This window comes from Dama dama, chromosome 8, assembly GCF_033118175.1.
Source record: "Dama dama isolate Ldn47 chromosome 8, ASM3311817v1, whole genome shotgun sequence".
Taxonomy (NCBI): Eukaryota; Metazoa; Chordata; class Mammalia; order Artiodactyla; family Cervidae; genus Dama; species Dama dama.
The window spans coordinates 3,233,407-3,260,162 of record NC_083688.1 but is presented as its reverse complement, the minus strand read 5'-3'; the positions used below and the strand labels follow the sequence as shown (position 1 = coordinate 3,260,162).

General features: G+C 48.1%; 1 protein-coding gene and 1 non-coding gene across 5 annotated transcripts in view; both read left to right on the top strand.

The window, feature by feature from the left end:
- Positions 1–26,756, top strand: part of TMCO4 (transmembrane and coiled-coil domains 4) — a 112,199-nt gene that overhangs the window by 20,323 nt on the left and 65,120 nt on the right. For all 4 annotated transcript variants that reach the window (XM_061148061.1, XM_061148059.1, XM_061148062.1 and 1 more), the window contains 4 exons: positions 78–316; positions 8,090–8,267; positions 17,076–17,250; positions 17,998–18,025. In XM_061148061.1, coding sequence (XP_061004044.1) covers positions 8,098–8,267; positions 17,076–17,250; positions 17,998–18,025 — 373 coding nt within the window. In that variant the 5' untranslated portion in view covers positions 78–316; positions 8,090–8,097. The remainder of the gene's footprint in view (positions 1–77; positions 317–8,089; positions 8,268–17,075; positions 17,251–17,997; positions 18,026–26,756) is intronic.
- Positions 15,150–15,222, top strand: TRNAG-UCC (transfer RNA glycine (anticodon UCC)). Its single transcript has one exon. It is a non-coding gene; the product is annotated as a tRNA-Gly (tRNA).

The following is a 26,756-nucleotide window of genomic DNA, read 5'->3' as shown; positions in this document are numbered from 1 at the left end:
AGATACATGATATCTTTTGTGAAGTACCTATTCAGGTCTTTTGCTGATCTTAAATTTGCTTTGTTTCTTTTTCTTAGTGACTTGGAAGAGTTGTTATTATTCTGGGGATACTAAGCCTTTGTGATAAACACATTTGAAAATATCTCCTGGAGACCTGAGCTAAGATGGTGGAGGAATAGGATGGGGAGACCACTTTCTCCCCTACAAACTCATCGAAAGAACATTTGAACGCTGAGCTAACTTCACAAAACAACTTCTGACCGCTAGCAGAGGACATCAGGTGCCCAGAAAAGCAGCCCATCATCTTCGAAAGGAGGTAGGACAAAATATAAAAGATAAAAAGAGAGACAAAAGAGCTAGGGACGAAGACCCGTCCCGGGAAGGGAGTCGTAACAGAGGAAGTTTCCAAACACCAGGAAACCCTCTCACTGGCGGGTCTGGGGGAAGTTTTCCAATCTCGGAGGGCAACCTAACTGGGAGGAAAAATAAATAAAACCCACAGGTTACATGCCTAAAAGCAACTCCCTGCAGAAAAGTACCCCAGATGCCCACATCCGCCACCAGCAAGTGGGGGCAGAACAGAGAGGAGCGGGCGGCATTGCTTAGGGTAAGGACCGGGCCCAAATGCCCTGAGGGCAATCGGAGGGAGCTAACGTGAGATAGCAACTTAAACTGTGGGATAGCAAGAGAGAGAGAAAGTTAACCGGCCCGAACACACTGCTGGCCGTTCGCAGAACAAAGGGACTGAGTGATCCCAGAGAAGAACTAGCTGGCTGCGGACCGGCCCATCCCCGCTGGAGGCAGGAGACGGAGGGAGGGGAAAGGGGCAAACTCGGCCCCAGAGATGGCACCCTTACCAAACTGCAAACAGGCCTCCAGTTTCTAACCAAAGACTTCCTGAGATTCTGGGTGGCCGACATCCGCCGGGAGGTTTGCGGCTAGAGACCAGCTCCCCAGAACAGACACAAGGCGCACGCCTCTGGCGTGCGTGGATACTGAGGCAGGGATCGCGGAGGGGATAAGGCGCACTGCACCCCGGGAGAGTGCGCTCGTCAAGCTCCTGGCTGCCTGAGCTGCTCAGGCCGGGGAAGGCACAAAACGCAGGCCCAACCGAGTCCACGCTTTTGTGGAGTACCCGAAAACTGGAACCGCACGCCACGCAGGGCCTGCTCCATATAGAGCAGCCGGGAGCCTGAGCAGTGTGGACGGGGAAGCACACACCCGTGAGCGGGGCAAGCGCACACACCCGTAAGCGGGGCAAACCCAGTGTGGCCGGAAAGCTGTGAGTGCTCCCCACACACAGCGATATCTGCCTGCAGCGCCCCTCCCTCCCCGCAGCAGGACTGAACAAGCAAACCTGAACAAGAGATCACCTCCACCCGCCTGTGTCAGGGCGGAAATTAGACACTGAAGAGACCGGCAAACAGAAGCCAAATAAACAAAGGGAACCGCTTCAGAAGGGACCGGTGCAACAGATTAAAATCCCTGTAGGTAACACCGAGTACACCGGAAGGGCCCTGTAGATATTGAGAAGTGTAAGCTGGAACGAGGAGCTATCTGAAACTGAACCGAACCCACACTGACCGCAACAGCTCCAGAGAAATTCCTAGATATGTTTTTACTTTTTTTTTTCTTTTCTTTATTTTTTAATTTTTTCTCTTTTATTTTCTTTTAAAATTCCCTATTACTCCTCCATTACTCCTTTACTTTCATTTTCATTTTCATATATTTTTACTAGTTTTTTAATTGGAAAAAAGAGGCCCTATTTTTAAACCGAACTTCATATATATTTCTAAACTTTTTTGTGTTTTTGTTTTTAATATTGTATTTTTAAGAGTCTAACCTCTACTCTAGATTTTTAATCTTTGTTTTTCAGTATGTGATATAAATTTTGGACATTTAAGAATCCAATATTCAGTACCCATTTTTACTCAGGAGTGTGATGATTACTCTTTCCCCCTTTTGACTCACCTTTTTCTCCCCCAGATCACCTCTATTTCCTCCCTCCCCCTTCTCTTCTCAATCCAATTCTGTGAATCTTGGTGGGTGTCTGGGCTACGGAGAACACTTAGGGAACAGAGAACTGCGTAGATCTGTCTCTCTCCTCTTGAGTCCCCCCTTTTTCTCCTCCTGCTCATCTCTATCTCCCTCCTCCCTCTCCTCTTCTTCATGTAACTCTGTGAACCTCTCTGGGTGTCCCTCACAGTGGAGAATCTTTTCACCATTAACCTAGAAGTTTTATTATCAGTGCTGTATAGTTGGAGAAGTCTTGAGACTACTGGAAGAATAAGACTGAAATCCAGAGGCAGGAGACTTAAGCCCAAAACCTGAGAACACCAGAAAACTCCTGACTACAGGGAACATTAAGTAATAAGAGACCATCCAAAAGCCTCCATACCTACACTGAAACCAACCACCACCCAAGAGCCAGTAAGTTTCAGAGCAAGACATACCATGCAAATTCTCCAGCAACGCAGGAACATGGCCCTGAGCGTCAACATACAGGCTGCCCAAAGTCACACCTAACACATAAACCCATCTCAAAACTCACTACTGGACACTCCATTGCACTCCAGAGAGAAGAAATCCAGTTCCACCCACCAGAACACCGACACAAGCTTCCCTAACCAGGAAACCTTGACAAGCCAATCATCGAACCCCACCCACTGGGTGAAACCTCCACAATGAAAAGGAACCACAGACCACCAGAATATAGAAAGCCCACTCCAGACACAGCAATCTAAACAAGATGAAAAGGCAGAGAAATACCCAACAGGTAAAGGAACATGAAAAATGCCCACCAAGTCAAACAAAAGAGGAGGCGATAGGGAATCTACCTGAAAAGAATTTAGAATAATGATAATAAAAATGATCCAAAATCTTGAAAACAAAATGGAGTTACAGATAAATAGCCTGGAGACAAAGATTGAGAAGATGCAAGAAATGTTTAATAAGAAATAAAAAAGAGTCAATTAAAAATGAATAGTGCAATAAATGAGATCAAAAACACTCTGGAGGGAACCAACAGTAGAATAACAGAGACAGAAGATAGGATAAGTGAGGTAGAGGATAAAATGGTGGAAATAAATGAAGCAGAGAGGAAAAAAGAAAAAAGAATCAAAAGAAATGAGGACAACCTCAGGGACCTCTGGGACAATGTGAAACACCCCAACATTCGAATCATAGGAGTCCCAGAAGAAGAAGACAAAAAGAAAGGCCATGAGAAAATACTCGAGGAGATAATAGCTGAAAACTTCCCTAAAATGGGTAAGGAAATAGTTACACAGGTCCAAGAAACCCAGAGAGTCCCAAACAGGGTAAACCCAAGGTGAAACACCCCAAGACACATATTTATCAAATTAACAAAGATCAAACACAAAGAACAAATATTAAAAGCAGCAAGGGAGAAACAACAAATAATACACAAAGGGATTCCCATAAGGATAATGGCTGATCTATCAATAGAAACCCTTCAGACCAGAAGGGAATGTCAGGACATACCTAAAGTAATGAAAGAGAATAACCTACAACCTAGATTGCTGTACCCAACAAGGATCTCATTCAGATATGAAGGAGAATTCAAAAGCTTTACAGACAAGCAAAAGCTGAGAGAATTCAGCACCACAAAACCAGCTCTTCAACAAATGTTAAAGGATCTTCTCTAGACAGGAAACACAGAAAGGTTGTATAAACATGAACCTAAAACAACAAAGTAAATGGCAACGGGACCATACCTATCAATAATTACCTTAAATGTAAATGGGTTGAATGCCCCAACCAAAAGACAAAGACTGGCTGAATGGATACAAAAACAAGACCCCTATATATGCTGTCTACAAGAGACCCACCTCAAAACAAAGGACACATACAGACTAAAAGTAAAGGGCTAGAAAAAAAATATTTCACGCAAACGGAGACCAAAAGAAAGCAGGAGTTGCAATACTCATATCAGATAAAATAGACTTTCAAATAAAGGCTGTGAAAAGAGACAAAGAAGGACATACATAATGATCAAAGGATCAATCCAAGAAGAAGATAAAGCAATTATAAATATATATGCACCCAACATAGGAGCACCGCAATATGTACGGCAAACGCTAACGAGTATGAAAGAGGAAATTAATAGTAACACAATAATAGTGGGAGACTTTAATACCCCACTCACAACTATGGATAGATCAACTAAACAGAAAATTAACAAGGAAACGCAAACCTTAAATGACACAATGGACCAGCTAGACCTAATTGATATCTATAGGACATTTCACCCCAGAACAATCAATTTCACCTTTTTCTCAAGCACACACGGAACCTTCTCCAGAATAGATCACATCCTGGGCCATAAATCTAGCCTTGGGAAATTCAAAAAAATTGAAATCATTCCAGTCATCTTTTCTGACCACAGTGCAGTAAGATTAGATCTCAATTACAGAAAAAAATTATTAAAAATTCAAACATATGGAGGCTAATAATAATAATATGGAGGCTTCTGAATAATGAACAAATCATACAAGAAATCAAAAAAGAAATCAAAATATGCATAGAAACAAAATGAAAACACAACAACCCAAAACCTATGGGACACTGTAAAAGCAGTGCTAAGGGGAAGGTTCATAGCATTACAGGCTTACCTCAAGAAACAAGAAAAAAGTCAAATAAATAACCTAACTCTACACCTAAAGCAACTAGAGAAGGAAGAAATGAAGAACCCCAGGGTTAGTAGAAGGAAAGAAATCTTAAAAATTAGGGCAAAAATAAATGCAAAAGAAACTAAAGAGACCATAGCAAAAATCAACAAAGCTAAATCTGGTTTTTTGAAAAAATAAAATTGACAAACCATTAGCAAGACTCATTAAGAAACAAAGAGAGAAGAACCAAATTAACAAAATTAGAAATGAAAATGGAGAGATCACAACAGACAACACTGAAATACAAAGGATCATAAGAGACTACTACCAGCAGCTCTATGCCAATAAAATGGACAACTTGGAAGAAATGGACAAATTCTTAGAAAAGTATAACTTTCCAAAACTGAACCAGAAAGAAATAGAAGATCTTAACAGACCCATCACAAGCAAGGGAATTGAAACTGTAATCAGAAACCTTCCAGCAAACAAAAGCCCAGGACCAGATAGCTTCACAGCTGAATTCTACCAAAAATTTAGAGAAGAGCTAACACCTATCTTACTCAAACTCTTCCAGAAAATTGCAGAAGAAGGTAAACTTCCAAACTCATTCTATGAGGCCACCATCACCCTCATTCCAAAACCAGACAAAGATGCCACAAAAAAAGAAAACTACAGGCCAGTATCACTGATGAACATAGATGCAAAAATCCTTAACAAAATTCTAGCAAACAGAATCCAACAACATATTAAAAAAATCATACATCATGACCAAGTGGGCTTTATCCCAGGAATGCAAGGATTCTTTAATATCCGCAAATCAATCAATGTAATACACCACATTAACAAATTGAAAGATAAAAACCATATGATTATCTTAATAGATGCAGAAAAAGCCTTTGACAAAATTCAACATCCATTTATGATTAAAACTCTCCAGAAATCAGGAATAGAAGGAACATACCTCAACATAATAAAAGCTATATGTGACAAACCCACAGCAAACATTATCCTCAATGGTGAAAAATTGAAAGCATTTCCCCTAAAATCAGGAACAAGACAAGGGTGCCCACTCTCACCACTACTATTCAACATAGTTTTGGAAGTTTTGGCCACAGCAATCAGAGCAGAAAAAGAAGTAAAAGGAATCCAGATAGGAAAAGAAGAAGTGAAACTCTCTCTGTTTGCAGATGACATGACCCTCTACATAGAAAACCCTAAAGACTCTACCAGAAAATTACTAGAGCTAATCAATGAATATAGTAAAGTTGCAGGATATAAAATTAACACACAGAAATCCCTTGCATTCCTATACACTAACAATGAGAAAACAGAAAGAGAAATTAAGGAAACAATACCATTCACCATTGCAACAAAAAGAATAAAATACTTAGGAGTATATATACCTAAAGAAACAAAAGACCTATACATAGAAAACTATAAAACACTGATGAAAGAAATCAAAGAGGACACAAACAGATGGAGAAACATACCGTGTTCATGGATTGGAAGAATCAATATTGTCAAAATGACTATACTACCCAAAGCAATCTATAGATTCAATGCAGTCCCTATCAAGTTACCAACAGTATTTTTCACAGAACTAGAACAAATAATTTCACAATTTGTATGGAAATACAAAAAACCTCGAATAGCCAAAGTAATCTTGAGAAAGAAGAAGGGAACTGGAGGAATCAACCTGCCTGACTTCAGACTATACTACAAAGCCACAGTCATCAAGACAGTATGGTACTGGCACAAAGACAGAAATATAGATCAATGGAACAGAATAGAAAGCCCAGAGATAAATCCACGAACCTATGGACACCTTATCTTCGACAAAGGAGGCAAGAACATACAATGGAAAAAAAACAACCTCTTTAACAAGTGGTGCTGGGAAAACTGGTCAACCACTTGTAAAAGAATGAAACTAGAACACTTTCTAACACCATACACAAAAATAAACTCAAAATGGATTAAAGATCTAAATGTAACTATAAAACTCCTAGAGGAGAACATAAGCAAAATACTCTCTGACATAAGTCACAGCAGGATCCTCTATGACCCACCTCCCAGAATATTGGAAATAAAAGCAAAACTAAACAAATGGGACTTAATTAAAAGCTTTTGCACAACAAAGAAAACTGTAAGCAAGGTGAAAAGACAGCCCTCAGATTGGGAGAAAATAATAGCAAATGAAGAAACAGACAAAGGTTTAATCTCAAAAATATACAAGCAACTCCTGCAGCTCAATTCCAGAAAAATAAATGACCCAGTCAAAAAATGGGCCAAAGAACTAAACAGACATTTCTCCAAAGAAGACATACAGATGGCTAACAAACAAATGAAAAGATGCTCAACGTCACTCATCATCAGAGAAATGCAAATCAAAACCACAACGAGGTACCATTACACACCAGTCAGGATGGCTGCTATCCAAAAGTCTACAAGCAATAAATGCTGGAGAGGGTGTGGAGAAAAGGGAACCCTCTTACACTGTTGGTGGGAATGCAAACTAGTACAGCCGCTATGGAAAACAGTGTGGAGATTCCTTAAAAAACTGGAAATAGAACTGCCATATGACCCAGCAATCCCACTTCTGGGCATACACACGTAGGAAACCAGATCTGAAAGAGACACGTGCACCCCAGTGTTCATCGCAGCACTGTTTATAATAGCCAGGACATGGAAGCAACCTAGATGCCCATCAGCAGACGAATGGATAAGGAAGCTGTGGTACATATACACCATGGAATATTACTCAGCCATTAAAAAGAATTCATTTGAATCAGTTCTAATGAGATGGATGAAACTGGAGCCCATTATACAGAGTGAAGTAAGCCAGAAAAATAAAGACCAATACAGTATACTAATGCATATATATGGAATTTAGAAAGATGGTAACGATAACCCTATATGCAAAACAGAAAAAGAGACACAGATGTACAGAACAGACTTTTGGACTCCAGGGGAGAAGGCGAGGGTGGGATGTTTAGAGAGAACAGCATCGAAACATGTATATTATCAAGAGTGAAACAGATCACCAGCCCAGGTTGGATGCATGAGACAAGTGCTCGGGGCTGGTGCACTGGGAAGACCCAGAGGGATCAGGTGGAGAGGGAGGTGGGAGGGGGCATCGGGATGGGGAATACATGTAAATCCATGGCTGATTCATGTCAGTGTATGGCAAAAACCACTACAATATTGTAAAGTAATTAGCCTCCAACTAATAAAAAATAAATGGGAAAAAAATGTATTAAAAAAAAAGAAAGAAAATATCTCCCCCTTCCCCCCTCCCCCACAGCTACCTTCCAGTCTCTTAAAGATGATAACTAGAAGTTTATCATTTGAATGAGGGCTGATTTATCCATTTTTTCTTTTATGATGGGTAGTTTCTGTGTCCTGTTGAAGGAGGCTTTGCCAACCTGCTGAAAGCAGTTTCTCACTGGGGTTTTTCCCTGCAGGACTGGAAATGGCCGCAAGAGACGGGTCGGGCCTGAGGCTGCCCCGGGCGGCTGAGCCGGGTGTGGAGGGGGAGCCACGTCCGCCCGCGCGCCGGGAGCTGACCGAGGCCAACCGCTTCACCTACGCTGCCCTCTGCGGCATCTCCTTGTCCGAGCTCTTTCCAGAGCCCGAGCAAAGGTGAGTGCTTCTGTCTCACAGAGGGATGGTCGTGCTGTTCAAGGAGAGGATTTCTGGCAGCCAGGCAGCCTTCCAGGTGCTACCAGACGGTACAAAGAGGAGAAAGCCGTTGTCCTTGCCTTTAAGGAACTCGCAGCATCGTAGGAGGACGGGCACTCCCTCATTCGGTACCCACTCATTTGTACCTTCACAAGGCATTTAAGGAGCACCTGTTTGACCAGGCACTGCTTGAAGCACATGGAAAGTGTACGTGAATAAGATCAACAGGGCCTCCTCTGCCCCGCACTCAAGGAGGACGCCCCCTGATAGCGGGACAAGATGTCTGTGCATTCAATGAGCACCTACTGTGTACTGAGGATTGTGCAAGGCCCTGTGGAGAAAGCAAAAGAAAGCAAGGCCTGGCTCCTGTCCTCCTGGTGCTGACAGTCAGGGGGCTAAAACCAGGTGCCTGGGTTTTCGTGTTTTGTTTCGTTTTCATTTTTGTTTAGTTATTTATTTATTTATGACTGTGCCCAGTCTTCGTTACTACGCCTGGGCTTTCTCTAGTTGCGGGGAGCGGGGGCTATTCCCTAACGGCGGTGTGCATTGCCTCGGCTTCTCCTATCGCCGAGGACAGGCTCTAGGGCGTGCCGTCTTCAGTAGTTGCAGTGTGCGGGCTTCATTCCCCAAAGTGAAAGGGAAAGTTACTCAGTCGTGTCCAACTCTTTGAGACCCCAGGGACTTTATAGACCATGGAATTCTCCAGGCCAGCATACTGGAGTGGGTAGCCTTTCCCTTCTCCAGGGGATCTCCCCGACCCAGGGATCAAACCCAGGTCCCCTGCATTGCAGGCAGATTCTTTACCAGCTGAGCCACCGGGGAAGCCCTGGCATGTGGAATATTCCAGGACTAGGAATCGAACTGTGTCCCCTGCATTGGAAGGCAGATTCTTAACCACTGGACCACCAGGGAAGTCCCCAGATGACTAGTTTTAAGAGCAAACGGATGGGCTAAGTGCCACGATGGGGGATAAGTTCAGTGAGACTTGGTGTTCAGAGTTGGAATAGCAGAGTGGCTAAGAGCATGGGCTTGGCCTTCAGGGATTTACAGGGGGGAGAGTTTGGAGGGCCGGTTGTTGGAAAGCTGGTGAAGCTGTTTGGAGAAGCCAGGACAGTGATCCGGAGGTGGATGAACAAAGGTGAGGCGGCCTTTTCTGGTGTTGAGGGCAGCTCGGGTGCTGTGGAGGGGCAGACGGAGGCCCCAAACTGGGCGGAGGGCCTCAGAGGACGCAGATAGTGTTGCTAAAACAGGAAGTGGTGGGTTGTGGGGGACAGGAAATGGCAAGAAGTTTTCGCATCTGCATTTCTTCAAGAACCGCGCCCCCTCAGTCCCAGCATGGACCCCTGTGAGTAAACTCCTCTGTGCCTTGAGTCTTAGCTGGGCTTTTTTTTTTTTTAAATCTTTGTCATTCTCACCAGAACAAACACTTGCGCGTATTCATGTCCATGGGGGTCACCTCCAGGAAGCCTTCCCAGACCCTCCCAACCTCCCTGACGGGATGCGTCTCCGCCTGTCTGTCCAGGGACCTGTCACCATGACCGCCGTCACACTGCACTGTAGCTCTGCCCATCCGGGCAACCCCCGACCTGTCCCTGGAGGGCAGGAACTGCCCTGTTCATCTCCGAGTTCCCATTGCCTTGCACACATCTTGGTGGAGCAAAGACAGTAAAGATTTGTGGAAGGAAGGAGTGGAGAAATACAGACTCTGTTAGCACAGGAGACAAACCACGGGATTTGGACTTAGATCTGGGTTCAAATCCTATCCCTGCCACTTTCCGATGACATGTGACCCCTGGCAGGTTATTTAGCTTCCCTAAGCATCAGTCCAACAACACAAGAGAAGACTCTACACATGGACATCACCAGATGGCCAACACCGAAATCAGATTGATTATATCCTTTGCAGCCGAAGATGGAGAAGCTCTATACAGTCAGCAAAAATAAGACCTGGAGCTGACTGTGGCTCAGATCATGAACTCCATATTGCCAAATTCAGACTTAAATTGAAGAAAGTGGGGAAAACCACTAGACCATTCAGGTATGACCTAAATCAAATCCCTTATGAATATACAGTGGAAGTGAGAAATAGATTTAAGGGACTAGATCTGATAGAGAGCCTGATGAGCTATGGACGGAGGTTCGTGACATTGTACAGGAGACAGGGATCAAGACCATCCCCATGGAAAAGAAATGCAAAAAGGCAAAATGGTTGTCTGAGGAGGGCTTAAAAATAGCTGTGAAAAGAAGAGAAGCAAAAAGCAAAGGAGAAAAGGAAAGATATTCCCACTTGAATGCAGAGTTCCAAAGAATAGTCAGGAGAGATAAGAAAGACTTCCTCAGTGATCAATGCAAAGAAATAGAGGAAAACAACAGAATGGGAAAGACTAGAGATCTCTTCAAGAATATTAGAGATACCAAGGGAACATTTCATGCAAAAATGGGCTCAATAAAGGACAGAAATGGTATGGACCTAACAGAAGCAGAAGATATTAAGAAGAGGTGGCAAGAATACACAGAAGAACTGTACAAAAAAGATCTTCATGACCCAGATAATCACAGTGGTGTGATCACTCACCTAGAGCCAGACATCCTGGAATGTGAAGTCAGGTGGGCCTTAGAAAGCATCACTACGAACAAAGCTAGTGGATGTGATGGAATTCCAGTTGAGCTGTTTCAAATCCTGAAAGATGATGCTATGAAAGTGCTGCACTCAATATGCCAGCAAATTTGGAAAACTCAGCAGTGGCCACAGGACTGGAAAAGGTCAGTTTTCATTCCAATCCCTAAGAAAGGCAATCCCAAAGAATGCTCAAACTATTGCACAATTGCACTCATCTCACATGCTAGTAAAGTAATGCTCAAAATTCTCCAAGCCAGGCTTCAGCAATACGTGAACCGAGAACTTCCAGATGTCCAAGCTGGTTTTAGAAAAGGCAGAGGTCAAATTGCCAATATCCGCTGGATCATTGAAAAAGCAAGAGAGTTCCAGAAAAACATCTATTTCTGCTTTATTGACTATGCCAAAGCCTTCGACTGTGTGGGTCACAATAAACTGTGGAAAATTCTGAAGGAGATGGGAATACCAGACCACCTGACCTGCCTCTTGAGAAACCTGTATGCAGGTCAGCAAGCAACAGTTAGAACTGGACATGGAACAACAAACTGGTTCCAAATAGGAAAAGGAGTACGTCAAGGCTGTATATTGTCACCCTGCTTATTTAACTTACATGCAGAGTACATCATGAGAAACGCTGGGCTGGAAGAAGCACAAGCTGGAATCAAGTTTGCCGGGAGAAATATCAATAACCTGAGATATGCAGATGACACCACCCTTAAGGCAGAGAGTGAAGAGGAACTGAAAAGCCTGTTGATGAAAGTGAAAGAGGAGAGTGAAAAAGTTGGCTTAAAGTTTAACATTCAGAAAACCAAGATCATGGCATCTGGTCCCATCACCTCGTGGGAAATAGATGGGGAGACAGTGGAAACAGTGTCAGACTTTATTTTTTTGGGCTCCAAAATCACTGCAGATGGTGATTGCAGCCATGAAATTAAAAGACGCTTACTCCTTGGAAGGAAAGTTATGACCAACCTAGATAGCATATTAAAAAGCAGAGACATTACTTTGCCAACAAAGGTCCGTCTGGTCAAGGCTATGGTTTTTCCAGTGGTCATGTACAGATGTGAGAGTTGGACTGTGAAGAAAGCTGAGTGCCGAAAGATTGATGCTTTTGAACTGTGGTGTTGGAGAGGACTCTTGAGAGTCCCTTGGACTGCAAGGAGATCCAACCAGTCCATCCTGAAGGAGATCAGTCCTGGGTGTTCATTGGAAGGACTGATGCTGAAGCTGAAACTCCAATATTTTGGCCACCTCATGCAAAGAGTTGACTCATTGGAAAAGAGATGCTGGGAGGGATTGGGGGCAGGAGGAGAAGGGGATGACAGAGGATGAGATGGCTGGATGGCATCACCGACTCGATGGGCATGAGTTTGAGTAAACTCCGGGAGTTTGTGATGGACAGGGAGGCCTGGCGGGCTGCGATTTAGGGGGTCGCGAAGAGTCGGACACAACTGAGCGAGTGAACTGAGCTGAACTGAAGCATCAGTGTCTTCATCTGTAGAAGGGGGCAATAATGCCCACCCTGCAGGGTAGTTACCAGAATCAAATGAGATAATGTGGGTAAAGCATGTAGCACAGTGTTTGGCCCACAGTAGGCACTCAGTAAATGTTAATGCTTACTATCTCTGTGACTTACTTTATTTGGTCAGTTTCCTTATCTATAAGATGAACTAGAACTTACCCTACCAGTCAGGGAGTATTGGGATGTAAGTAACAGGACACTGTACTAAAAGAGATTTAAATAATAAGAGGTTTGTCTCACTTGATGAGAAATCAAAAGGAAGAGAGTTCCAGGGTTGATACAGCAGCTCAAAAAGCCTTTGGGTTGGCTTCTCTGTAGTTCTCTTGGCCTCCCTCTCCTGATCACAGAACAGCTGCTGCAGTGCCGTACATCACACCCTCCAGAATAAGACTCAAGGCAAGAAAGGGGAGGACAAGGATGCTCTGCAAGTCTCTCTCATTAAAGAGGAGCTCTTTCCCAGGATACCCTGCGAAGGCTTCCCCCTTTATGTCACTGGTTAGAGCCAGTCAGATACACTAGCCTTGCCTTCAAGTGAGGCACAGAAAAACTACTTATCATTCTGTGTCTCCATCATGGGAGGGGGCTTCTGCTGGCCCAGAAGAAGGGGCTGGGGAATCACTGCTGCTAAGAATCGGCCATCCATCAGAGAGGGTAGTCCTGGGGAAGGAATGTGTGGATGGCCCCTGCAGAGCCTGGCACAGAAAGTAAGGAAAGTGAAGTCGCTCAGTCGTGTCTGACTCTTTGCGACCCCAGGTCCTGCCAGGTTCCTCTATCCATGGGATTTTCCAGGCTAGAGTACTGGAGTGGTTGCCATTTCCTTCTTCAGGAGATCTTCCCAACCCAGGGATTGAACCCAGGTCCCCCGCATTGAAAGCAGACGCTTTACTGTCTGAGCCACCAGGAAAGTCCTGGTTTCTTTCTTTCTTTCCTTCTTTCTTTCTGGAGGTTAGAATGTATCTCGTTGGGTATTCTGTTCCCGAGCAAGCAAGGGTCCAACTCCTGCAAGGGTCCAGCTCTCTTCCTGCTCCAGCCCATACCTCTGCCATACTTAGGAAGCTCTTATCTTCCCAGAAGCTTCCCTGATCTGATAAATCCCTACCTGATAAGCCGGTAGATACGCCGGGGAAGAGCTTTGCGTACTTTGTTCACATAAAGAAATATTTATGAACCTGAACTGTGTGCCAGACCTGTGCTGGGCACCACCTGGGAGGGTGTGCCCACTGCCCCCCAGACCCAAGTCTGGTCTTAAGCACGCGCGTGTCTGTGGCTGAGCCGGAAGCAGTTGCCTCGGGGATGCTTCCTTCCTGAAAGCTGAGCGTGTGTGCGTGTTGAGTCACTTCAGTCCTGTCCGACTCTCTGTGGTCCTGTGTAGCCCGCCAGGCTCCTCTGTCCGTGGATTCTCCAGGCAAGGATACTGCAGTGGGCTGCACGTGCGCCTCTTTCCACACGGTTGATCTCGGTCGTCTTAAGGCCCAAGACACACTGGGGAGGGGGCGGTCTCTGCAGTGGTCCCGCATGGCCTCTGGAGCCTGAGACTTGGGGGCTTGAACCCTGGAGCTGTCACTTAACCTCTGTGGGTCTGAGTATCGTCCTTTTTTCTCAAATGGAGGTAAAAATAGTGCTTCCCGCCCTTGTGGGGTTGTATCCGGAAGTCAGCGAGCCCATGTGTATGGAGCACCAGGTACAGGGGCTGGCGGATAGTTGCTCTGCGATCGCCATGAATTATGTTGCCATTGATTGTTTTGATATGTTTTGACTGGGGCTTCCCTGGTGGCTCAGATGGTGAAGAGTCTGCCTGCAATGCAGTAGACCAAGTTCAATCCCTGGGTCGGAAAGATCCTCTGGAGAAGGGAATGACTACCCACCCCAGTATTCTTCACCAACCACATGAGAAGCATTTACCAAGACCCTGCCATTCTACAGGGCTTCCCTGGTGGCTGAGCAGTGCTATTTTCCTATTTAAAGATTGCTACACTGGCACTTTGCGTATATTCTCATTCATTTTTTATCCAAAGAAACACCAAATAGGGCTTTGCATGTGCCAGTCTTGTTCTAAGCGCATGACACCTATTAACTTAGCTAATCCTTTCAACAACCCTATGAAATGGGTTTCATCCTTCTCGCCAGTGTTTCCAAGGCACAGAGAGGCTAAGTAACTTCCCAAGATCACATAGCTCATGGCAAAGCTGGATTTGAATCAGAGTTCATGTTCTTTACCCTTCCACTCTTGTGATGAGATGCTTCTCTACATCCAAGACTTTCTCCGTGGACATAGGGCCAGGCCACGCCGCTGCCCTCAGCCCCAAGCCCTTTCTGCATACATGTTGATGCATAAATAATACTTGATTCACTTAGTCATCCCTGCCCCCCCATTCACACCCACACATCACCCCAGGGTAATTCCAGTAATTCCAGCGGGGTAAATCATAATGATTGTAATAGCAGTAGCTGACATTTATTGAGGGTTATCGTGTGCCAGGTGCTTTTATCTTGTGATTTAATCTTTCCGGCCAATCTCTGAGGCAGCCCTGTCATCATCCTCACTTTACAACAGAGGAAGACAAAGCTAGGAGGAGTGAAGTAGGCCGTGAAGCCAGTCACCGAGGGAGCCGGGCTCTCCCCGGGGTCAGATTTCAGAGCCCAGCTCAGCCCTCTTCACTGCCTCCCTTGGTCACCTTGTAAATAAAATAGTGAAGCTGGGACTTCCCTGGTGGTCCAGTGGCTAAGACTCTGCGCTTCCAACGCAGGGGGATCAGGTTCAACCCCTGGTCAGGGAACCAGATCCCACACGCTGCAGCTAAGACCCAGTGCAGCCAAATGAATAAATTTTTTTTCCTTTAATTTTAAATAAAATAGTGATGCTGACCAACATTAATTATCTACTGCATGCCAGGCCTTGCTTGGGGTACTTTATATGTAGCTTCTCATTTAATCCTCAAGCAGTTTTACGAAGTTGGTCTGTTACACCCCTTTGCAGATACGGAAACCAAGGCACAGAGAGGCCAAGTTACTTTCACAGCCTCACTCAGCAGTGAGGGACGTTTCCCCCGGCCACTGCGGGGGCTGCCCGTGTGGCCTGGGCCTGCCTCAGCTGCAGAGAGCCACCCTGCCCAGGGTTCTGCCCGCTTCCTGGGGCAGCTGTTGTCCGATGACTCTCTGACGTGAGGGTGAAGGCCCAGCCCTCTCGCCCCACTGGGGGCAGCTCCCAGGGGTCACCCCATCTTCAGATCTCCCCACAGGGTCAGCTGAGACTTCTGTTGAGACTGGATCTCAGCTCCCTCCCGCCCACCAAGTTCTTCATCCTCCCTGCCCATCCACAGGTGTTGACCCCGGGGAATCCCCAGTAATCATTTCAGAGCTACTTCCTGGGGAGCTGGACCAAAACGGTGGTGTTCCCAGGATTTGCACCTGAGTCCTGCGCCCACCCGCACGGCCCACCCTGCAGAGACCTGTCTGCTCGGGCTTTGGCGGCAGTGGCTCTGAGGAGTGGGTTGGGTGCGCTGCCTGGGATCCATGGAGACCAGAGCCAAGCGGGGCCAGTGGGGTGCCTCCTAAGGTCACCCCCACAACCAGGGAACTCAGCTTGTTTCTGGGAAACCTTTTCTCAGAACTTGTCTAATCACCTCCTGTCTGATTCTCCTGCTCCACATCCCAGTGGTAGCTTGGAATCAAAGCCTGATGTGGGCTCTGCCAGTGTCCCCAAGATGCCACGAAAGTGAAAAAGTGTTAGTCACTCAGTCACGTCTGACGCTTTGAGACCTCGTGGACTGTAGCCCACCAGGCTCCTCTGTCCATGGAATTCTCCAGGCAAGAATACTGGAGTGGGTAGCCATTCCCTTCTCCAGGGGATCTTCCCCACCCAGGGATCAAACCTGGGTCTTCTGCATTGCAAGCAGATTCTTTACTGTCTGAACCACCAGGGAAGTCCCCCCAAGATGCTGTGGGCTTCCTGCATCTCCTGGGGTCCCTTCTGCCCTGGAGTACCCCATCCATCCCCCACTCAGGGACCCCACGGGACTCAGCTGAAATACTCACCATGGACAGAGATCCCCACGCTGGTGGTGGGCACAGTGCGAGGACAGACTTCCTCCGCACTTTGTCCACTTCTGTGGCAGCCGATGTGTTTCTAGAAAGCCTGTCCGTGGCCGTTTCCAACAGCAGGAGGTCTCCATCTACACGAAGCCTTTTCTGGTCGCTGCCCCTCACCTCCCAGGTGGATTCGGGGCCTCCTCTCTGGGCTCATCAGGGCTGGATTCCTGCCTCTGTCCTAGCGTATCCCACGGCGCTAGGTCAGTTAGTTCCATCTGGGTCTCTACCCGTTGATGAGCTTCTCATCCAAGACCCGTCTTGCTCATTTTTGATTTCACAGCCCTCAGGGCAGGCTGGGCTCAGGGTGTTTGGTCAGGAACTAACTGCTCATTGCCCTCATTCCTGTGGTTTATCAGCTCCTGTGGTCAAAGTGTTGGTGGAGTGAGCTCAGGTCCACTCTCCTGAAATCGGGTTTGGCTCTCCGTATATTCCGTGGGCCACAGTTGCCATGGTTTTTGTAGATGCCAGCTCTTCACATCCCTTAATGTGTCTCATCTTGTGAGTTGCGTGGTCCAGGGTCTCAGCTGGGTTTGTCTTGCAGGTCCTTCTGCACGGACTTTGTGGCTGGCCTGGTGAAGTGGCTGGACCTGTCTGAAGCCGTCTTGCCTACCATGACTGCTTTTGCCAGTGGTCTGGGAGGTGAAGGAGCAGACGTGTTTGCTCAGGTGTTGTTGAAGGACCCCGTCTTGAAGGATGACCCACTGGTGGTCACTCAGGTACACCCACTGCCCAGGTAGCAGCTGCTGGGGAAAGTAGGCATCTTCCCCTCAGAGTCAGCCTGAATATCACTTCTTGTTGTGTGGGGGGAGTTCAAAGATTAAATATTGCATCATAATATCTGATGATATGACAATCATAGCTAGTGTTGAATTATCATTATTGAATATTTACTATTGATTTATTACTTAAACAGTGCTTCTTATATGCTAGTACCTTTACTCATATGAACTCATTTAATTCTCAAAGCCATTTTATTAGGTAGGTAAAGTGATCATCCCCATTTTATAGACGAGGAAATTGAGGCACAGAGAGGTTTAGTAACTTGTTCAAGGTCACACAGCTGGTTTGAACCTCGGCCATCTGACTCCAAAGCCCGTGCTCCTGACCATTAAGCTGCGGTGCCTCTTTTCGAAAGCATCAACTTTGCTGTGTGTCCTTGGGCATGTCACTCACCTGCCTGCTCTGTGTGCATTTGAAGCAGGCAGACACTTGACCCAGGCTCTCGGTGCCAACAGAGCAGATTTGAAACAGCCCTTCCCCGCCTTCATCTGACTCCCTGAAATTCTTACACATGTATTTGGTTATGTGCTTGCTTGTTTGTCTGGCTTGCCACTCAAATGTGAGGCAAAGGTGTTTTGTCTGCCTTGTTTTCCCACCTATTGTTAAGAGTCAGTAAATATATGTCCAATGAGCAGGCTGGTTACATATCTACCTATTGCTAATTCCTGTTACTTTTCCCTCAGGACCTTCTGAGCTTCTCACTCAAGGATGGTGAGTTGATAGTTTCTAAGTTCTGTAAATTGTGGGCACGTGTCTGCACCTCAGCCAGGGAAGCCAGGGCTGGGTGTTGCCCCTATGGTCCCATGCTGTGGCCTTTTCAGTGCAAGAAAGGAGAAGGAAGCCAATAGCGCGGGGGCCTGGGGAGCTCTCCTTTCACGCCAAGCGCCAGCGGCGTGATGCTTCTTGCGGTTTTACTGATTCCTCACCACACCCTCCAGTCTCACCTTCTCAGTAGCTCTGGAGCCTGGCTCTTGCCCTCCAAGATCTATTCTGCTGACATCAGGGAGAAGGAACACAGAATTGAAAATGACATTCTAACAGCTTCCGCACCATGTAATAAAGGGATGTTTCAGGGACTTCCCTGGTGGTCCAGTGGTTAAGAATTGGCCTTGTGATGGAGGGGACATGTCTTCAATCCCTGGTCAGGGAACTAAGATCCCACATGCCATGGGGCAGCTAAGCCCACTTGCCATAACTAGAGAGCCTGCACACCTCAACAGAAGACCCCACATCCCACAACTAAGACCAACTCAGCCAAATAAACACTTTTTAAAAATAGGAGAAGTTTCCCCGAGTCCCCACTGAAACTCTGGCTCGTGGGGGATTGCAGGGGTAAGAGGAGGAGGAAGGAGAACAGAATTTCACTAGTAGGTGTAGCACACGCAGGAGCGTGGGCAGGAGAGAGCGCTCAGAGGAGGGCCACGGGGCCTGGAGCCGCACAAGCTCTGCACATCCACAGGGTCCTGGGCGGTTCCCGTGGCGTTTACAGTCTGAGAAGCGCAGCTCTAAAGCTCAAAGCCCAGCCCTTTTCCAGCCACGCGAAAGTTTTAACTCCGTATCTCAGCGCTGAATGGGGATCACCCAAGGGTGATCTGGCCCAGCCCCTACTTTCAGTGGGGCACAGCCTGAAGTAACACGTCTTCTTCTAAAAAAAGATTATTTATTTATTTTGGCTGCACTGGGAGACCTGGGTTCAGTCCTTGGGTTGGGAAGATCTCCTAGAGGAGGGTATGGCAACCCACTCCAGTATTCTTGCCTGGAGAATCCCCAGGAACAGAGGAGCCTGGCGGTCGCAAAGAGTCAGACACAGCTGAGTGCAGCACAGCCCAGCACTGGGTCTTACCTGGGACTCTCATGATCTTCGCTGCACAGGGGCGTCTTAGCTGCAGCATGCAGGATCTGGTTCCACAACCAGGGATCGAACGCAGGCCCCCTGCATTGGGAGCACAGGTTCTTACCCACTGGACCACCAGGGCAGTCCCTGAAGAAATGCTTCTGTTTAGCTGATGAGGCCTTGTGGCTGAGCTGTGGTCTGAGGATGTGGTGGAGTTGGTCTGAGAATCCTCAGCGGAATCCCTTTTATTTTTGCAAACTGCAATGAGGGAAGAGTAATAATATTCAATCGTCCTGGACACTCTTGGCATGAGGGGTGGTTTGCCCAGAGGTCTGGGGCACAGGTTTCTGGAGAGCAGGGTAGCCGGTCACACACACACACACACACACACACACACACACACACACACACACACACACGCACACACACACGCTCACGTGATCGTCATGATAAGGGCAGAGCACCAGGTCCCGAGCCCTTGCTGTGAGCCCAGGTGGCTGCCGGGGGCCATGCAGACTTGGAGTCCTCCCTGTCCCCTGAGGGGTACTGGGGGCCTTTGTTCCCATCTTGCGGGTCAGGGCCCTCTTGGGTGAGACTCATATTTCCAGCAACTGAGCCCCCCAGAGGGAGAGGGACTTTCCCAGAAGCACACAGTGGCAGGTGGCCTTCCGGTAGGAACCAGGTCTCCGGCCTCCCGGGCCAGCTCTCTGTCCCGTGGCCTTATCACGGGGGGAAGCAGCTCCTGTGTGTGCCGAACTCTCCCTTCCGTCTCCCAGACCCATGTGTATCTTAGCCCGCCACCTGCCTGCACCTGCCAATCACAGCCCTTCTGAGCACCCGTGAGCACCCAGGACACCTTACCTCACCGCCCTTTGCTGTGGGTGACTTTGGCCGGGCTCTCACAGAATAGTTAGCGTGGGTTTGAAGTGGCCTGTCTGTACTATTGTCATCTGGTACTTCAGGCCCTCCCAGGGCGTTCTCGTAGGCAGCCTCTAAACTGGCATTCAGCTCAGTTCAGTTCAGTCGCTCAGTCGTGTCCGACTCTTTGTGACCCCATGGACTGCAGCACGCTGGGCCTCCCTGTCCATCACCAACTCCCAGAGTTTACTCAGACTGATGTCCATCGAGTCGGTGATGCCATCCAACCATCTCATCCTCTGTCATCCCCTTCTCCTCCTGCCCTCAATCTTTCCCAGCATCAGGGTCTATTCAAATGAGTCAGTTCTTTGCATCAGATGGCCAAAGTATTGTAGTTTCAGACTGGCATTGCCTTTTAAATTTCTCTTGAGAGTAACCACCACTTGCTAAGCACCTGTTCATGCTGGTGACTGTACCTGGTCCTTGTCAAACATTGTTTCACAGTACCCTCATCACCATCCTTTCATGTAGACATTCCCACTTCACGGATGAGCGAACTGAGGCTCAGAGAGGTAAAGTCACTGGCCTAAGCTGTTAAGTGGCAGAGCCGAGATTCTAAAATAAGTGCTGTTAACAAAAACCTTCTCAGATTTTACCCCTAGGAGTTGGAGGCATGCAGAGGCATCCCCACAGGAATATAATAATCCCTCATGTCTATGCCGGCTTCCCAGGTGGTGCAGTGGTAGAGAACCTGCTTGCCAAGGCAGGAGACTCAGGAGATGCAGATTCAATCCCTGAGTTGGGAAGGTCCCCTGGGGGAGGAAATGGCAACCCACTCCAGTATTCTTGCCTGGAAAATTCCGTGGACAGAGAGGTCCATGGGGTCACAAAGAGTCAGAGATGACTCAGCAACTGAGCACGCATGTCTAAAGCATACCAGTCTCTGACAGCATCTGAGGGGTGCCTTTGGTTTGTCTCAAAGCCCCTCCAGATGCTGGCGTCTACAAATAGGAGCAGGGTCAGTGACACACCAGGACTCCCCATGGGAGCAGGTGGAAGAGCTCAAAAGTTCCCCAGAAGGCAGAGGTAGGTAGCCCCTCAAACCATCCAGATGGCCCTCATCAGACACAGGTGGGCCTCAGAGAGATGGCAGGTTCAGCTCCAGCCGCCACAATGAAGCAAGTCACATGACTACTTGTGGTTTCTTGGTGCATCTAAAAGTTATATTTACACTATACTGTAGCCTATTAAGTGTGTAATAACACCATGTCTAAAATGGGGTCACAAAGAGTCGGACACAACTGAGCGACTGAACTGAACTGAAAAAATCCAATGGACAAACTTTAATTTTAAAATACTGTTGGAAAAAATTGGCACTGATAGACACTGGATGCAGGGTTGCCATAGACCTTCAATTTGTAAAAAACAAACAGAAAACCAACAAATAAAACAGCACATTGTCGGCAAAGTGCCGTCAGGGTAAAGCGGAAGCCTGTGGTTGAGAAAATGACGCCCAGGGTGGTGGTGGCTACTGTTGTCATGCCCAGCTCTGTCCTTATTAATGAAGAACCAAGGACCAAGACGACAGAGGATGAGGTGGCTGGATGGCATCACCGACTCCATGGAAATGAGTTTGAGCAAGCTCCAGGAGTTGGTGATGGACAGGGAAGCCTGGCGTGCTGCGGTCCATGGGTTGCAAAGAGTCGGACCCGACTGAGCGACTGAACTGAGCTGAAGGACCAAGACCTGGGAGCGTTGGGGGGTCTGCCTGCCTGGTGTTAAATTCATTGGCAAGTTGCTGAGTGTCTCTGCCTCAGTTTCCTTGGGCATCGGATGGGAACCACAGTACTCTTTCCCTCATAGGGCGGTGATGAGGATTGAGTGGAATAACCCAGGTCAAGTGCTGAGAACAGAGGGGCACACAGGACGCGGGCCCTGAGTGCTGCAGGGCCGTGGTGGTCGTGGGGAAATGGGAAACTCCTGGGAACCGGGCAACCTGGACTCTCATCCTGTCTCCAAGTCACTTGTGATGTCAAGTCACCTAACTTCTCTGAACTTTAATTTCAAATACAAAGAGGCGAGAGCTCAGTGCTACTTCAAAGCAAAACAAAACTGTCTTTGGTCCTAAGAACACAGTCAAGGATCTTATAAGGAGAAGGTCAGTGTCATAGTTGGGCCAGTTGTTCAAGGCCTTTCTCGTAAGCGCCATGACGGTAGGGCTGTTGTCTGGCTTCTTCACCGTTGTTTCCCAGCGTCTGCAATGCTGATGGACAGATGGTGGGCATTTAGTGTTTGTTGGCTGGATGGAGGGATAGTAGAATGGATGGATAGAAGGAAGAATGGATGGTCTTTCCTTAGACCACAAGCTTAGACACTAGCAAGGTGGTTTGTCTGAACTGTAGGGTTAAGCCATCTTTTTCTGCAGAGACTGAGGGGGTAGGACAGACAGCACAGAAGAAAGCTGTCTGTCTGTGTGGCTGCGTTTCTCTCTGGGTGTGAGGCAGGGTGATTAGTCACAGAATCAGCCCAAGAAATCAACACGAAAAGCTGCACGTCTCAGAACTTCCTGGAAGGTTGACCTTTACTGACGATGTTGGGATCTTAGTCATGGAACGACGCTGTCTTGGCAGCAGTAGGGTGGAATTTCTTTGCACACTAACCATTTTCTTCTCCTCACCCAGTAACAACCCACGAAGCCTCTGGCCCACCTGGCTGGAAGAATAAGCCTTCTATGTGTTGAAGGTTAAAGTGAATCTGAGCTCACTAAGCCGAGTTTTCACAGTGGTGGCACTGCAGACATTGGGGACTGGATAAATCTTTGTTGTGGGCCCCGCTGTGTCTTGTGGGAGGTTTAGCCACATCCCTGGCCTCTTCTCACAGGACACCAATAGCACTCCCTGACTTGGAACAACCAGAAATGTTTCCATACTTTACCAGATGTTCTTGGGGTGGGGGTGGGGGGTGGGGCGCAGAATCGTCCCCGGTGGAGAACCATTGGTCCAGGACCCACAGGTGGCCAGGTGGGGCTGGTTTACTAGTAGGTGGTGGTCTTTATAAGTGAGCTAGGAACTTCCCTGGTGGTCCAGTGGTTAAGAACCTGCCTTGCAATGCATGACTCGTGGGTTCAATCCCTAGTCTGGGAACTAAGATCCCACATGCTGCAGGGCAACTGAGCCCACACCCAGCAGCTAGAGAGGCCACGTGATGCCTCAGAGACCCTGAATGCCGCAACTAAGGTGCGATGCAGCCTACACAAATAAACAAACAGATAAAAGTTACCCGGTTGCTCTCCTGGGTCATGCACACAGATGGTGAATGACTGCATTGTATAATATATAATCCTTAGATCAACTGCTAGAATAGATAACTGTTATCGCCATTGAGAGGAAATTAGGCTCAGGAGGTTAGGTAACCAGAGGTGAAATTTCAAAATAAGTTTCAAATTCCATTTAAGGCAGCGAGTCTCATGGTGAATTATGAGCCAGAGACATAGCTGAATCATGGTTCTCGCCCTCTGTACCCTGAATCCGAAGATAGCGTTAGCTCCGGGCGCTGGGACCCAAGGAGGTGCAGCCGCGGGAGACAGAACCACCTTCACTGTAAACTCAGCTCCGCTTTCTGACCCTGTCTTTATGACTGAACTGCAAAGCTGACCTCGCCGATGAATCAGAAAAGCCTGAGAGGTCGTCTTCGATCGTGTTGGAATGCACACATTATCACCTGGTGGCCAGGGTCTCCGTCAGGATTCTCAAGATTCGGCAAGCTTGTTATCAGTATTGAACTGATTCACCCGTTCAGCCACTAAGAACTGAGCCCCACTGTGCGTGCCAAGCCGTCTGCTGGGCGCCGGGAGGAATTCTCCCCAGGGCCAATGCTCATGGAGTGCCTACTGTGGGCCAGCCCTGAGCAGAGCGCTTTATAATTTATTTCAACCCCTCAACCGCACTGGGAGGTAGATGCTGCTGCCCCCTGCCCCCTCATTGTGCTGACGAGGCCGCGGCGGCCCAGAAAGGGAAATCTGCTGCCTGAGGACACACCGCTGGGGAGAAGGAGGGCAGGAGTTGAAGCCAGGCATTGTGGTTCCAGAGTCTACTCCTATCTTTGGCCATGCAGCATGTGGGATCTTAGTTCCCCAACCCGGGATCAAACCCATGCCCCCGGCAGTAGAAGCTTGGAGTCTTAACCACTGGACCCACCAGGGAAGATCCCCAGCATGCACTCTTGACTGGTGTTCTCCTTCCCATGAGAGGATGAAATGATAGAGCCCTCGTCCTTACAGCTGCCTTTAAGGGGATTCGATGAGGCCAGAATCAAGAGCGAGCACCCCATGTGGCAGGGTCCGGAGGAGCGGCCAGACAGGCCGGCATCTAAGAAGGTGGAGCTGGAGGAAGGTCTCAGAAGAGCCCCCTCAGCTCCCACGACCACTGGCCTTGAACTACATTTGTTGCCAAGCGTCCTTCACTGTCCCCCCAGAACGAGCCGAGAATAGGCAGGAGTCATACCCGGAACCATCTGAGGTCAAGTCCTGCCCTGAGTCAGGGTGCATCTTAGAAGCCCCACCCTCCAGCCACGCTCTCCCCACCAGTGTGAACACCCTGACTTGAAACTCAGCCCAGCACCCAGTGTGGGGGCCCGGGGGGCATGAGACTGGAGGTAGGTGTGGTTTCTTTGTATGAAAAAAATTCACCGAGGGTGAAACTGGGTATTGATATTCCGAATGCTATGTAACATGTACAATTAGAAAAGTTAGGGGGAGGCCTTCCGTGGTGGTCCAGTGGCAAGGAATCCACACTCCCAATGTAGGGGGACTGGGTTCGATCCCTGATCAAGGAAACGCGATCCTATATGCCGGATGCCACAGCTAAGACTCAGCCCAAGTAAATAAATAAATAGAAAACAAGAAGAGAAGAGTTGGGGGAGTTCCCTGGCAGTTAAGTGGTTAGGACTCAGCGCTTTCACTGCTGGGACCCAGGTTCAATCCCTGGTTGGAGAACTAAGACCCCTCGAGCCACACAGCACAGCGAAAAGAAGAAAAAGAAAAATTGGTCCATCGAGGGATGGCAGTGCGGTGGGCTGGGTAAGTGGTTGTGTGAACGTGGCCTGAGAGTGACCTCGGACCCTAAGGGAGTGGTGAGACAGGTCCCCAGGCTGACTCAGCAGCTCACAGCCTCACCCCAGCAGTCCTTGCTTCCTAGCATCTAAGGATCTAGGAAACACGACGATTTATCATGAAAAGGGTACTGTCAGCCACCCCTTCTTGACCACAGTCCGTGGGGTGGCAAAGACCTGAACAAGATGAAGTGATGAACACTTTCACTTTCCAGCCACCTTTATCTGAGGACTAATTTATAGAGCCACGTCGTGGCTCAGACAGTGAAGAATCCTCCTGCAGTTGAGGAGACCTTGGTTCGATCCCTGGGTCGGGAAGATCCCCTGGAGAAGGGAATGGCAACCCACTCCAGTGTTCTTGGCCTGGAAAACCCCACGGACAGAGGAGCATGGTGGGTTACAATCTGTGGGGCCACGGAGAGTCCGACATGACTGAGCAACTAACACTTTCGCTTTCACACTTGACCACTTACTGCATCCTAGGTGCTGGCCAGGTTCATCACATGTGTCTTCTCATTGCGTCTCAACAAAAGCCAGACTAAAAAGATAGTCTTGCCCCCATGGTACAGATGAGGAAACTGAGGCTCAGAGAGGTCAAGAAACTTGTCTGAAGCCGTTTAGCTCTAAAGGTAATCAGATGAACCTTCAAATGCCAGCCTGTGTGGCAACTGCCTGAGTTCCTTTCCTTTGGTCTTGAGGGCAGCGCCACCCCGCCTCCAAGGGAAGGGCTTGGCAGTGGTCTCTTCCCAAAGGTCTGGGATGCCGCTGCTCTCCACGGGGAGGCAAGGTCAACCCCAGGCTGGTCACTCCAGCTCCCGAACTCAGAGCCAGCCATGCTGGGAGCAGGGGCTGGTTCAATGCTTGGCGGTGGGGGTTGTACCCCCAAGGAGGCACCTGTGGCTATGCAGGGAAGGTGGGGCTTATCATGGTGCCTGGGGTGCACCTGGCATTGAGTGCCACGCTGCATGGGTGCTGTTCACCCTTTAGTGCACAGCACGGTGTTAGACGGTGAAGTTCAAAGTACAGTAGCTTCTCTGTTGAGATAAGGGTGAGAGAAGGAGCCCAGGGGTGTGAGTTCTAACCCTGGGTCTGTCCAGACACTCTGGGTGACTTTGGACTTGTCCCTTGCTCCTCCTAGGCCAGAGGGACCAGCTGGACTCCAAGGGTGGAGACTGGGGTGGGCACTGGGGCTGCCCAGCAGCTGAAGGCTGGTGTTACTCCGGCTCGGCTCAGGGCAGAGTTCATGTCCCCCTCCAAGATTTTCCAGAGAATAGACTGCCTGGGTGCAGGGTCATATGTATGTGTGCCTGTGGCCCATAGCCTTGGGCTATGCCTGGCATGGTATTGTTGAGTTGCTAAGTTACTTCTGACTCTGCAACCCCATGGACTGCAGCATGCCAGGCTTCCCTGTCCTTCACTATCTCCTGGAGTTTGCTCAGATTCATGTCCATTGAGTCGGTGATGCCATCCAACCATCTCTTCCTCTACCACCCACTTCCCCTTTTGCCTTCAGACTTTTCCCAGCATCAGGGTCTTTTCCAAGGAGTCAGTTCTTCACATCAGGTGGACAAAGTATTGGGGCTTCAGCTTCTGCCTCAGTCCTTCCAATGAATATTCAGGACTGATTTCCTTTAGGATGGA